General features: G+C 39.0%; 1 protein-coding gene across 1 annotated transcript; it reads right to left on the reverse strand.

Annotated features, from left to right (window-relative positions):
- Nucleotides 1-1,001: 1,001 nt before the first annotated feature.
- On the reverse strand, nt 1,002-11,278 carry LOC108679469 (T-complex protein 1 subunit beta). The gene is made up of 9 exons (XM_018168086.2): nt 11,225-11,278; nt 8,889-9,060; nt 7,398-7,504; nt 4,070-4,436; nt 3,440-3,668; nt 2,705-2,879; nt 2,082-2,259; nt 1,615-1,880; nt 1,002-1,282 (listed from the first exon to the last, which is right to left on the reverse strand). Exons 1-9 carry the CDS (start codon nt 11,225-11,227, stop codon nt 1,169-1,171), a joined length of 1,611 nt encoding a protein of 536 aa, XP_018023575.1. The 5' UTR covers nt 11,228-11,278; the 3' UTR covers nt 1,002-1,168.
- Nucleotides 11,279-15,233: the final 3,955 nt, after the last annotated feature.

Genomic DNA, 15,233 nt, shown 5'->3' on the forward strand with positions numbered 1-15,233 from the left:
ATCCATGAACAATCGAACACTATAAGTTACCCATAACACTCTCGTGAAACGCTTCATAGAAGATTTTCGTAGATAAAGTTATCATCTGGCAGATGTAAAAAATTGTTCTAAAATTACTTATATGGGAACCATCACAATATTATCCAATAAATTTGATTGGATTCTCGAATAAATTAATCTGCATTCCAAGTTTAAACACAGTCACAATTACCTCACAAATGTCATTTGTGCGGCCAAGTAATTTAAAATTTTATTCATAGAAGTCATTTTTTTGGTCAGAACTAAATTGCAGCAGCTAATACTAACCTTATTTTAATAACATTTGAGTTACATCAGTTACGATCGAAGTGGCAGTTTCCATTTTATGCCGCCACTCTAATAGGACGTGAGCACATATAATACTTACGTTCTTATTTTTTTTAATCTGTAATCTGTCTTCTGACTGAACATTTCTTAGTAAAACTTTAATTGGAGCAAAAATCTACAGTTGCCCTAAAAATTCGGGCCGGTGCAAACGTATGCAAGCATTAAAAACGAATTTTTTGGAAGAGCTGCCGCTTAAATACAAGCTTTTATCCACGATTCGAGGTAGCGCATGATGGCCATCGAGCGAGGTACAGCAGCATGGCATGTGCGAGCCCAAAATAACTCGTACGTTTTTCCAGAGACGAAGGGAGATTATGAGCATCAGATTAAACCAAAAATTTTAGGTGTACGGATTATGCATATCTCCACAAAAAGTTACACTTATAAAAACTGGTCAAAATAGCTAAGCTATATCTCCAGCCCCACCAAAAGTTGTACTAGCGGAGACAAGCGTCATAACAATTTAGAAATTGCTTCATTTTTATAATTCATCTAGATTCTAGAACAACTCCTCAGATCACAAAGTGGATTGTAGCAAATAGAATTCAGCAACGATTATTTTTGTGCGCAGTAATCAACCAAAAATTTCGTAGGAATTTTACCGTGGCAATTATGTCAGGACAATAAAACCAGCATTCGTTAATCGCACTTCTTTTGTCTGAGATATTAGTGTACAGTTAGTTCATCGCTTGAATTTGTTCTGGAACAACATGGTAGAAAATAGCGTTAAATTAATCACAAGAAAGGCGTGAGTAGCAGACGTTAGGTGTAGCGTAGGACAAAGAAGGTAGCTCTTCACGCCTCAGCAGTGACTGCGGTCAGTGGTTCGCTTACGTGGCGCAGATTTGAGAATGTTGTCAACACGAATGATCATCTCAGCCGCCTCGGAGGCAGTAATTAGAACCTGCCGTTTAACCTGCAAGAAAACACATCTTAAATGAAGATTTGCACGTTTGTATTATTTTATACGTAGCATTAGCGGTATTGCACATGGGTGACCGTTCTAACCATTAACTAAACAGCTCGATAATGAAAATGAAAGTAGATGCTCAGATTCTATTGAGCAGTCAAGACTCGTTACTCATAATTTCTGGCAATTCTGTTGACAAATTCACATAGAGGACAAGTGATGGCTGGATGACGAAGAGTTTGCAAGCCCATCATACGGCGAGTCTAAGCTGAGGCACCAGAGAGTTCTAAGTAAGAGACCACAGATGTTGACCCCTCAAAATTTGTTGCATGACTCACCAAGTAGCTTTCGGTGATACCGAGGTCTTCCATGCAGCCCACAGCGCCCGTATCCATGTTGAGGCCGTAAGAAGCTCCACCTTCCTTGGCATGAGCAGCTTTAAGAGATGCCAGCAGGAAGGCAGAGTCGTAGCCGGCGTTGTCGGCTATGATGGTGGGGATCATGTCGAGCGCGTGACAGAAGCTCTCCATGGCCAACACTTCCTTCCCAGCGACATGTGTGGCCGCCTCACGAATGGCACGGCTCATGATCACCTCGCAGCAACCTGTGAGGTAAAATATTCTCTGAATTAACGACATGAGGTGACAGCAATGATGCCACCTTTCTACTCCGTTAATTTATCATTGAATGTTCCAATTTCTAGACGCATGTAATGCTTACTCATTTCTCATCAGAGGGAACTTTTAAAGTGAGTAGTTTACGCTAACCGAAGTGAAGGGAGTAGATCTGCCTGAAGAGCACTCACCTCCACCATAAACGACCCTCGGATCTTTGACAGTCTGCGTGAGCACACACAGCGCGTCATGAAGGGAACGTTCGGCCTCGTCTAGGATCTGCTGAGTAGCTCCACGCAGGATGATTGTGCAGGCTTGGCCCATGGCAACTCCGCTGAACCGGATCATGCGCTTCTCACCAATCATTACCTGATAACAACCATCATTATCGTTTCTATGGTACTTTGCATAATACCGTTAATACGGAATATAATAGATTACCATCGACTTGAAATTCTTCATATGAAATATTCATCGTGCCAAGGTGTAAGCTTGCTGCAATACTAAATAAAAGTAAGGACACAAAAAGATGCCAATACTAATGTAAGTCATGTGCTCTGTAACAAAAGATTTCTGACCAATATTATCTTGCGTTTTGCCTTCACAATACAGACCAAAAAAAGCAAAACGTTATATCATGAAAGATCTGGTAGTCATTATTATAGGCAGTGCAGAACTGATATCATGCCAGGTTATATTAGTAAATATTAGAAGAGAATAAAATTTAAATGATAAGAAAGTTTTTAAGTAAGAAAATTTAAATGATAGGAAGTCATTTCAACTGTACATATGATCGGCAACTTGTAGAATCTACCTCTTCAATGAGATCGCATTTGCCAAGCTTGACTAGCTCAGGGTGGTCGAAAGTGGAGACAATCTCGCCACCAGTGACCAGAGCAAGACGCTCCATGCCATCGAAGTCACTGTGTTCGATGGCCATGACGCCGGCGTCGGCGAACAGTTGCTCGGGGTAGTTGTAGATCAGTTGCCTGCACATCACCCAACGCATGAGCGTCCATACCTCTCATCTCCAGGAAAAAGTTTCCACAAACTAGTGTGTCAAATTGGGCCTACCCAAGCCACGTGACATTTATACAAACAAACGTGTAATAAGTGCGTGAAACCAACAGGTAAATGTAAATTCATGTCAAGCATTGTATTTTTCAAGAGCATACATGCAAATAAAGTTTTAAAAAAGTAAAGAACTATATCATAGATATAGATTAAGTTGGACTAATTTGCCGAAGAGTTATGTTACTACATATTAATATAAAATAATAACAAAACCAGATACTGAACACATTTTAAGAGGTTGTATAGTATTTTTAGCACTTTAGCATCAAATGAACAAAACTTTAAAAATTAAATGCTGTAACTATGAGAAATTTTAGAACATTCAACAGATTCCCACAAAGCGGGAACCATGGTCACAAATTTTAGAACTATGCAAATTTTGCAGAATATTAATTCACAACCAACGCATGCATAAAATATATATATATATATAATGCGTCTTAATAGGGCCACAATAGGCAGTTCTGAATGGCACCTGTTGATGAAGACGTTAATGTTGTGGCTGAGAATTTTATCAACCTTGTTCTTCATTTTCTCCTTCTCGGCAAGTTCAATTTCAGCAATTTGAGCAGTGGACTCCACGGAAATTTTAGACCCAAATATTTTGACTTTGTCAGTGTCCATGGGAGTGTTTGCGATAAGGATCTTGGCATTCTCGATGCGCTTCGGCTGATGGACGCCGATGGTTTTCTCTAGAATGAAACCTGAAAAAAATCCAGGCCTCAGAAATCGATTTGACTGAAACCTAAAAAAACAGTCCAGATGTAAAAAAATAACTACTAAAGTATGATATCTGTTAAAGAATTTGAACACAATTTTGTACAAATATTTAGCTCATTGCACCTTAATAAGCTTTAATGAACACAGTTGTTAATTGTGCATCATTGCAATGAATCGCTTATTATGCATCAATCAACAAAAAGTATGATGAGACCTGAATTAATTCCAAATAAATTACACACAAATAAAATGAATCACGAATCCTTTATTCAAATCAAAGTATAAGGAGCTCATCATAAAATGAAACAAATTTAAGAAAAAAACTCATTTCAATAACATAATTTGTTCTTGATCAAAAGGACAAAAAAAAAAAATATGGACCCACCTTGATCCAAGAATGAGTCTGATAAAGTTCCCCCTTGCATTTTGATGATCTTGATGGCATCCAGGTTCCCAGAGCCTTTAAGTCTGAGCACGGCATCAACGCACATCTCAGCAAAGAAGTCCTTTTGTTGCGACAAGATTTTGCTGCTGAGTGTTGTCTTGGCTATCTTAATGAGATCAGATCTGAAGCGCTCCTCGTCGCTGGAATGGTCAACAGCTGCATCGTCCAGGGCTTTCCTGGCGACGTCTGTGGCCTTGCGGTAGCCAGCAATGATAGTTTGTGGGTGGAGCTTTGCAGCCACCAACTTTTCGGCCTCACGCAGCAATTCACTGGCCAGTACAACAACTGAGGTTGTGCCATCACCAACCTGCAAAAAAAATAGGATAGTAATTAGGATAGCATTTTGGATCTCCAAACTTTTTACATTACATGAAATATGCACACGGTATACTTTCTTTCAGTATTGGTTTGAACTACGTATTTTGCAGTCTGATGGTTAGTTAATGGTTAGTTTATTGTTATATGGATACTAGCGTTTCTGTGTTGCATTTGTGTCTTGCACTTGTGTGTTGTTCATTATTGTCCCTCGCATCAGTTAATCAGTACAATAAGTTGGTAGCTCGGGCGATTTTCTAAGCTTACATAAAGGGTGATTTGCTTAGCTTACGGACCACAAGAGCGACTGTTCACTATTGTGTTAGCATGGAGTCAAAAGTCCACACATATGGCAATTATGGCAGTGAGTGGAAGGCTTCTTTTTAGCACATTTTCTTATTTATGGAAAAAACGCACTATTGTGCTCGCCATGTCCGTCAGTCTGTCTGTCCATCTGTCCGTGACCTCAAGTTTTCGTTGACGAGAAAATGCGCTCTCTGTCACTCACTGCAGTGAGTACTGAGTTAAATTTTTTAGCACTCTGCAGTGTATGTCTTCTGGTCCTCAGCTGGTGTTCTTATATTGAAGTCAATTTAAATAACGAATTTTTGTTGTTTTTCTGTTAATGGGAAAGGAATGCAGAAGCAGCATTTTCCCCTGCTTAAGCCTGTATATGAGGGTAGGTAGTTTCAATTTAGTTCCGAAGGCATAATTTGAAATTTTTTGATAGTTCTTGCAGATAGATTAATTATATTGTTGCGTTTGAGGTTCCTAGTGCAGGTCCTGTATCACTCCCAGTGTCAGCTGATATGCCCCTCCGGGTTCGGTGAGGTATCTTAACTCCACAAACCCAGTTTGCTTGCCCCTGGGAGCTGATTCATGTCTTCAGGCGAGTCATCCTGTATCTTAAGGAGAAGCTAACGCCTAGGGTTTTTAGAAATCTTTGCCAAATGGTGAATTAGCAAGAGCTGTGCTTAGGGTAATTATTAGCATAGTATATAAACCATGAACATGCATTAGGTAGATCAAGATCTGCAATGGGTTCTATTCTGACGAATTCAGCATTAGGAGGCACATTGAAATTGAGATTTTCGAAAATACATAGGGATATTAGTAGAATTGGTTATTAGGAACATTAGTTGAATTGGTATTATTGCTTTCCAGATTTATGTTCCGGTATACAACAGATGGAAGTGGTCTGTAAGAGACTGTAGGCGCAGCAACAGGCATGATGCTCTCGTTCATTGAGTTTGGAACATCAAATCTATTCACGTCAGGGCCATCACCAACAACCATAGCTCCTGCTTTATCACTTGCATCACTAGGAACAATATCGTCTGGGCTGAGAGGCGGCATCTGCGACTAGGTCAGAATAGCACTAGACTAGAATGATTGGGTGTTGAGTAGAGCTCGGAGCAGTCAGATGGTTCTTATATCTGGACTCTTGATACTTTTCTATGGTTTGGCCGCGTCATTACGTCGGATAATGGCATACAAATTTCACAGTACACAGATTACACAAATTTGATACTAGAAAATGAGAGATATTTAATCTGATTATATAATTAAACAGTTTAATACTTCCCTTAAGTATGCAAAAATCAATCACTAGCTTTATAGAGAACTTGGTGGGGCACTCCTTACAACTTGTCAGAGAAGAGGACACCACACAGCCGCAGCTAGCATAAGGCGCGATGTGTGGGTTTTACTATTCTTCATTGAATTGTCTACCATGCATTTCTCAGTCACAATTCTAATTGCGACCATGAATAAACCTAAAGCATCATATTGTGGCAATGGGCCTTAACAACTTTACTGCACAAGCATTGCTGGTGTTGCCGCAACCTGTGTCAACCAATACTCTTATTTATTGGCCTAGCATTATCATAGTTATTTGAAAATCCACACGTTTCTGATTAATTTAAAACTGCAGGTAGTGAAATAACAGCACATGTGGACACTAGTTGCAACCACTTCAGCGTGTATTTGGCAATAGTTAGGAAATGGCCGTTGGAAAAGGTCTTGGACTCCTCAGAGGCGATGGCTAGCTGTGCAAGAAGATCACGCTGATGATGGTAAGAGCTACCTATTGATACAAAACCCTTGTGTTTCAAATTTTGGGGATTCAGGGTAAATTTCCAGAAAGCTTCCATTACTGCATTAATATCTAATAATCTATACAAGAGATATCATGTGATGACAAGCCTTATCAACAAACTAAAGCAAAAGGAGTTTATAATGAGCTTCAAACACATACCTAACTCCACGAAATTGTAACAGAATGTCTGGTTAGATGATCAATCAGGTTTTTATCCAATAAACTGGGTCTACAGAAAAGGAACGATTGTTCCCTCATCTGGGTCCCGTGGCATGTTTCCGCCGTTTTCTCAGTTATAGTTGTCTGAATAAACTGAGTTTCATTCCCAGAACACAATATAGGACAGTCTGCTCATTCCTCTAGCTTATGAAGGTCGAGGGTTGAGGCTTAGTTGTTTCAGGGGTGGAAGAGGTCGTGGTTAGTTTCATGGAGGCATCCTGGGTCGTTTTATGAAGTGTCAGGTACATGAAGTGTTTTTTTGGGAGTATTAATTTGGTTTCTTTGTTTCTTAAAAGGGTTAATTCAGAGCAGACAAACACAACAATACAAACAACAAGGATATTCCTAATGTTAGACACACGCACTCTACACAGTATCATTTATATGCTCAGAGTCAGAGGTGCCTACTGATGTCTTGGACCCAGGACATTGTGCATTTGAACAGCTTAGCAAGACGGGCGCCACTTGTTTTTTGCAACATCTAAACTGAACACCACCAACCCAGGAGTCTCTTAGCTGCTTGATTAACAATGGTAATCAACTCAGGTTACACTAGTTGGTGGGTTATCAGTACTAACTACTAGTATCACTCAATACATAAATATTTAATGAGCAGGACATGGACACAAATACTACCTCGTCGTCTTGAGTTTTGCTGATGTTGACAAGCACTTTAGCAGCAGGGTTGTCAACACCAATATTTCGCAGGATGGTGGCACCATCATTTGTGACTTCAATTTCACCTGAAAAAATATTTCAGATTAATATACTAGCATGACAACTGCGATCTTAGTAAAATATCACAACACACACTATATCATTCTAGTTGAAAAACAATGCATAAAATTAATCCTGCTAATCATTGCCTGGGGTTGTAAATAATTGTAATAGAATAACATCAGATATATGTTTAAAGGATAAAGAATAATAAAGTGGATCAGTTGTCAATATAAGAGACAAGGTAGGAGTTAAATACCGTAAAATGGGGTAACTTAGACCGGCGGGGTAACTTAGACCACTTTTTGTTTTTTTAACAAAAACCCCCACAACTCAAAAATTATTTGACATAGAAAAATTTTGTCAATGGGCATTAAAGGCCTAATACTGAGGCTACATAACACAATAGAAAAATTTGAAAAGTTTGCATATCTAATAGGTTAAAAAATTAAAAATGTGACCCACGAAAAAAAAGCTATTATTTAAAGCCTGTCAAGCTGGGGTAACAAAGACCATCACATTTTTTGAAATTACATAAAGACTATGAGAGGCAGGAGCCAGCAATTTATGGTGAGTGAAGCTAGAGTATAGAATTGTATTTTGCATGTTTCAATTCAAGTTTAATTTAGCTAGTAAAAAAATGGCATCATTTATAAAAAAAAGTGGTCTAAGTTACCCCATTTTACGGTACATCACTAATAAAACCTATCTAATCATTTTTATAGAAGCAAAGAAAAATAAACTAGATTTATACAAAAGTACTACTAAATTCTATAGAAAATTTTAATATCATCAAAATGATTTGCCTCAGATAATGATCATGTATATAGATTTTGGAGAATTAGGAAAGATGGAACATCAGGAAATGTTACTGACAGCTTTATGTGATGAAGTTAAAATTTTAAAATTAGTAGAATTTGTGAATTATCAACTCTAATATATGGTAATTATTTTGAATGGAAATTTTGGGCATTCAATTTTTTGACTAAATTCCTCATTTCAGAAATACCACTTTCACCTTGACATTGGCATTGGACTGGAGAACACATTGTGAAGACAAAGACATCATTCAATATTACTGGAAGAAATCAGAAATATAAGCTTCTCTGTTTGTAAGAAATAACACAGATGCACAGACCTTATCATTAGCACTTGAAGACAGGATGCTTTGAGATGATTGAAGCAGATTATTTATATTAAAGTAGTCATGTCAAAACTCCACTAAAGGCTAACTACTTCACAAATTTAGTTTGCATCATATTGCAATTGCATAATCTTAAAATTTTTAAAGAAACAGATCATCAACATCAAAAATTATGTTGCCTTTCAGAAAAACTCAATATAAAAATAAAAAATTTCTTCCATGAATGGGCAAATGGATACTTAATTTAAAAAAAATTTCTAACACACCTTCACTGCGTCCTACTGAATATAGAATTTTGTCCATTCCACGAGGACCAAGAGTGGAGCGCACCAGCTCTCCAATTGCGATGGCTCCAACAAATGAAGATAATCGAGCAGTTTCTGATCGCTCCTCCTCCGCCTGGTCTTTCATAATCTGAACAGGGTTGAGTGACACTGCCTGCAAAATAAAATTAAATATTAATATAGCCATCATCTTACATCTGAACAATGACTTAACAAATTGTGAATGTTAAATTATTGGCATAAGAAGCTATTTAAAAAATCACAAGCAAAATATCTAATAGTTATAAAATAAATTAGGCATAGGAATAGGTACAATTTCCAACAATCACAGGCACTTCTTTGTCTCGTTAATGGGTGGCTTATGCCTGATTTTGTAGTTTCATAAATATTTTCTAGGAATTTTCAATCAAACCATTCAAAATTGAACATTCATTAATAATTTGATAGGAGATATATATAATTCAAGTAGCAGGAATCTCAGCTCTATATAAAATACATAAAAATAACTTTTTTAAAAAACTACGTTTTTTTCTTGTGGACTAGAAAGTAGAATATAAATTATGGCCCGCCCCAAAAAACGTGTGTCGGGCAGATTTATGATTGAAACGAAAAGCACACAACACACGAATTTTGGAAATTTGATGGTGAACGTACAGCCCGACACACGTTTTTTGGGGCGGGCCATAATTTATATTCTACTTTCTAGTCCACAAGAAAAAAACGTAGTTTTTTAAAAAAAGTTATTTTTATGTATTTTATTTTCTACTTTTTAGTCCGTTGTTACACATGAAAAACGTTGTTGCGAGCCAATTTACTTAACTTGACGTACGTATCGATGATACGCAACGTCAGCGACTGCTCGTCTATAACGTGAGCGGCCGCACGTCTTACTATATATAAACTATATATAGTATATACGCCTGGAATTGTGCAACAAATTATTGATAACTGTATTGTTATCGGGAGCTGAGCTTCCCTAAAAGTTTCAAAACGCTAGCTAGTGGGAAAGTTGGTGAAATATCGATTGCAAGATTTGATCATCACAGACAGACAGACACGAAAGCGAGCTAAGAAAAACGTAGTAATAAAATAAAGGGAAAGCTCTAGATTCAACTTGAAACTAGGAAAGTATATATATTCTGCACCTGTTGCCAATGATTGCCAAGCACAGATATTTTTCTAAATTGGAAAATTGCTCAGAAGCAATCAGTGAATGAGACATAGCCTAAATGCCAATGATAGCAGATAACTTCACCCATTCCTACAAATGCTACAGCACTTATCCAAATCATTACAATAATAAAGAAAAATCTATTTTCTGATTGCAATTTTTAAATATTATAGATGTAGCATTTTTTGCTTCAATTTTTAGAAAAATTATTCTCATTATCCCTGAATGAGTGTGGATGGATCCATTGCCATGTAATGATGTAACCATAATACAACTCTGGTCCACCATAATACAACAACACTCAGTCATACCAGCATTATTATTTAATCGTAATGGTTATTGAATAAAATTTAAAAGGAGGTAGCTACATCAGAAAATTAAAAATGAACCAGTTTCTAGAAATCACTCAAATGACTCAATAATCACTTGAAATTTGTCACTGACACTCTACACTATACAAGTAATGTTGCCAGTCTGCAACATGATAATTAAGCAATTTAATTGAATTTCACCTTTCATGAAAAATCTCAAGTTTTTTGGTGGCTCAGGCGCCACCCATTTATTTTTCAGGGTGGCCCAGTGGTTAAAGTTCAGAGTACCAAGATTGACGCACTAGAGAGGCGCGGGTTCAATCCCGGCTCTGTGCGCCAGTTTCTGGTCAGAAACTCAGAATCGGCAAGGAGGCCGGGCGGTTAAGCAAAGCAGAATCGTAGCAGTGACCAGTGAGTTGCAAGTTCGAGACCTCAGACCTCAAAATGCTGTGAATGTTCTGAGATGTTAAGAATCAACGACAGGCCTACGGCCTACTAAACGCTGAAACCGCTATTATTATTATTATTAAAGGGAAAAATGCCTGGAAAATACTACATGATGATGATTGATGATAGATAGGCCTATACTGTATTTATACTGAGCTAATATCAATTGATACAATAAAAAGCAAGAAACATCAATGTCAACAACCTTTTAAATATATCAAGTAACTAGGCTACATAGGCCTAGTGTAAAATTCAAGTACTTTTTTACTGGGCAGTTGAGTATTTTTAGCAGAAAAACAAATCATTATTCATTATGGAAAAACGCCAATACAAAAACTATGATAGAATATGCACCTGAAATAGTTTAATAATATAACATTAATATTTACCATTTTGTTTTGCTGTGTGGTAAATTATTTTATTCGCAATAAGATCAATTTTTTTGAGAATTGAAAATTTTGACACAGCAGGGACATGCACAGACTCGTGGATCCGGTAGAATCTAAAGAGAAACATTGATGGGGCATGACTCAAGCATCCTTACCCCAAAATACCAATATTGCCCTAAATTTGTAGATTGCAACCTTGTTCCTCAATAGGACTGAAACTGACTTGAATACGGAACTGAGAAATTGCAAAAGATTCTTAGTCAATAAGGAGATCATAGAGATGATCCTCTGTCCTAACACTGTGGCGGCTTTGAAAATTTGATATTGGCAGTATTTTCAGACAAATCTTATAATATATTTAGAATAATTTTGTGTTAGAACCGTTAAATAGTCATTTTCGAATAACATGTTCATTCCTAAGGCACCACGAAATTTCAATTACTTTCTAGCACATTCAGGTTCGTTCGAATAACTAAAGCATTGAAATGATCTAAAATTCTTAAAAGATTCAAAAAGAACTAAGTTTGGTCACCCACTGCGACGCCAAGCACAGCGGCTCGTCCTGGGTGCAGTCATACGTACATCTGCGTAGTGAGGCACCGAACACAGTCGCCCACCCTAGTGACATTTGAGTGGGATTGCCCACATCGACTCGGTGCTAAGCAGCCGATAGTCATCGGTAGCTCGGCAAAGCCCGGTGCCAGTCTCGCCTACATCAGGTCCTCAGCGGAGTGCGTTGTCAGACGCCTGTCTCGCCTGCACCGGCTCTTCAACGAGGCGCGAAGCCCGTTCCGACTACATCGGCTCCTGTGCGGAGTGCCGATGTCCAGTCCTACATGGGTTCATCAGCGGAGTGCGGTGCGAGTATTGTCTACATCGGCTCGTCGGTCGAGTACCCTGATGGTATCACCAACATCGGCTGTCGTGTAGGGTGTGGTGACAGCACCCCCAGAATCGGATCCAATACGGAGAGATCAGCGACACTCACTCGGGCAATGTGGTGAGCGCGTCGAGGACGAACTTTACAATCAATCTGGATTAAATAACATCTCAGTTCTTTCGATGGGAGTTCTACTACTGGGGTGGTGAAAAGCAAGCGGAAAGTTCTTCGTGTCGGATCCGATGGTCGAGGATAAAGGTCGCACGAACGCCGTCGCTGCCACAGAAGACGGTGCGGTGAATTGCGCTCAGTGATGCTACCGAGAGAATCTATGCTGTCATAATAATATCCTCAAGAGTGTCAAGTGAGGCTTATTATCAGTGCCAATTTCAGTGGTCTTGAACATCGGTTTCGATGTGTTCACTAGTGTAAAGTTCAGGCAGAGTGTGCCAAGTTTGGCAACCATAATTGTCAATTTAAACCTAAAGTATCTGTATTGTAGATGTGTTGGCCGCCCGTGACAAAGCTGATTCCTTCTCATATGTTAATTTAACGGCCTATAGCGCCAAAGGACCAATGTTCCCAAGTAATAAGTTTGAAAGCGCAAATCTGTCTCATCGGCTATTAGTGTCAAGTTATTAGTATCGCACACAAGTGCCAGGTTCACCTAACAAGATTAGTCACCGATCAACACGTCTCGGACAAAAACGCGGCCTGTCTCACTGCCAGTCTCGAGACAGGCCGCGTTTTTGTCCGAGACATCCGATCAACGCAGTGAGGGCGGCGCCTAAACAGAACGTCAACTGAAATCAGCGCTCAACTAATGAACGTTGACAGTCAACCGGGCAAGGTGTCATGTTCACATAAACATATCAAATATAATGTAATCCTTAAACGAACTAAACGCTTCAGAGCATAACTATCAGGCACGTCACCTACTCAACGCTCACTGCTCGAACGCTGGTCGTGGGAGGTTTCCGTTTCAAGTGATCGTGTTTTCGTTTCTTTGTAATATTCTTGTGTCTTTTGATTATCATTTCACGTACCAATCAGCCTTGAAATCAGCGGCAGGTTGGCTCAGTGGTTAAAGTTCAGAGTAACAAAATTCGCGCAGGGAGGCACGGGTTCGATCTCAGCTCTGTGCGCCAGTTTCTGGTCAGGTCGGGCGGGCGGTATTATTATTATATATTAGTATTACTATATATTATATTATTATTATACTTATAAGAATAATAATATTATTATGTACTCTGTAATAATTGGTGCGATTGTTGTTGAGTGAATGCACGAATGTCACATTACTGCGGTAGGGTACGCAGACGTGCACCACAAAATTTGTGCACCAATCAGCCTTGAAAGAAACGCCTAGCATATATCCTAATATTTAAAGCAAGATTTTGTCACGGGCTGGCTACCGTCGCATGGCTTAATCCATGGCTGATTGGTAGTCATCCGGAAATATGCTAGGCGTTCCTTTCAAGGCTGATTGATACACAAATTTGGTGGTGCATGGCTGCGTACCTCCGCCAGCCACAGACTTCTCGCCGACTTCGATTGGCGTTGCTGATGATCGAGCTCGTCTGATGACATGATGCTGGGATGGAGCTCGTCACCAATGATATGATCTACTTCTTAGGAGCAATTTTACCTCCGGCCATGGTTCACTGTGTGAATGATGCCCATTGTCACGTTTCTACCTCAGATGTTTCATCATTACCCTATATAGGGTATAAAAAAATTTTCGTGTGACGATAAATTACGGCCGGCATGCACATCGCACTTGTTCTCGAATATGCTGGAACCGGTCAGCATGCATAAGACTGTCAGACTGTGGCATTCTCATGGATCTTGAAGGCCTGGGACAAATTGGTTGACCTACGTTGATCATGGTTGAACTACCTAGTATATATTTCAACCATGTAGGTACGTTGATAGCCTTTGCGACATTAACTCAACATTCCGATTGCGGCTACGGACGGTGGTTAATCTTAATGTGATTTGGTTGCTCTGCCCTGGGCTTAGCTGTCCGTTTTGGGCCTTTGGCTATTGACAATGCTTTTGTCGAGTATCATTGACTACTATTTTTTAAGTTTTGTGACTGTTCTGCTCATTTTATTTAAACTATTCTCTGTTAGCATCTATTTATTTCATTCTTAAAATAGGCAGCAACAGACTTAGTATGCCAACAAACCTGATGAGCCAAATGCCGCAGCGGCGTCAGGCGTGACCTGGCGGCCATAGCCTACTCCCACTTCCAGTCCCCTACCGGCTATTATTTACCGCATAGTGACAAACCACAGATTTTTTACAATCAGTTCATTTATAATTTCCTCATTTACTCACAATTTACACCAATTTCTTATGTATGATAATGCAGGTATCTAGGATACTTTACTGGTCTACATATAGTGATATAGGACTCAAAAATGAACTTGAGGGAGAGTCTAAAAAACTCTCAGCATTGCCACTATGCCCTACCGTGAGGCGTGAACCGTCAATTTTGTATTTGTCAAAACTCAGAAGCTACACTTTGCTTAGTTTGCTACAGTCATTGTGGCAGGGACCAGCCATTGTGGCAAGAGTGCATTTTTTGTTGTTCTTCCTCAAGGCTCAAATTTATTTTTAAGCCCTATAAGTAGGGTAAACGCGGTATATTCCGACATATTAAGGACGCATCGAAAAATGAAAAACTATAAAAAAAACCGTATGCATTACGTAAGTTCTGTTGCCTTCACATGACTCTCAAAACACTTCACTATGCGTCAGCAACGATGAAACGTCACAAAATGTTGCCATATTTATTAAAAAGCCTTTAGAATGGAAACCTACCAAATCCCTATATTCCGTCACTTTGTGTGGCAACATCCGACACGTGGTGAGTCGTATTGCGTCAGCGCTTCAAATTTAACTGATACGTATTGCCGACATACACGTGTTTGAATTCCGTTTGCTGTGTGAGCTGTATTGGGATACAACACGGCTTTGAATTAGAACACTAACGAATATTGAACACTACTTAATTACCTTTTAATTAACAGCTATTAGGCTTTTAATTAAGCAAATTTCAATTTTTGTACAAAGCTTTGAACGATCTGTGTGTGTCCAATTCAAGTTGTGTCGGAATTAGTT

This window comes from Hyalella azteca, unplaced genomic scaffold (genome assembly GCF_000764305.2).
Source record: "Hyalella azteca isolate HAZT.00-mixed unplaced genomic scaffold, Hazt_2.0.2 contig11680, whole genome shotgun sequence".
Classification (NCBI taxonomy): domain Eukaryota; kingdom Metazoa; phylum Arthropoda; class Malacostraca; order Amphipoda; family Hyalellidae; genus Hyalella; species Hyalella azteca.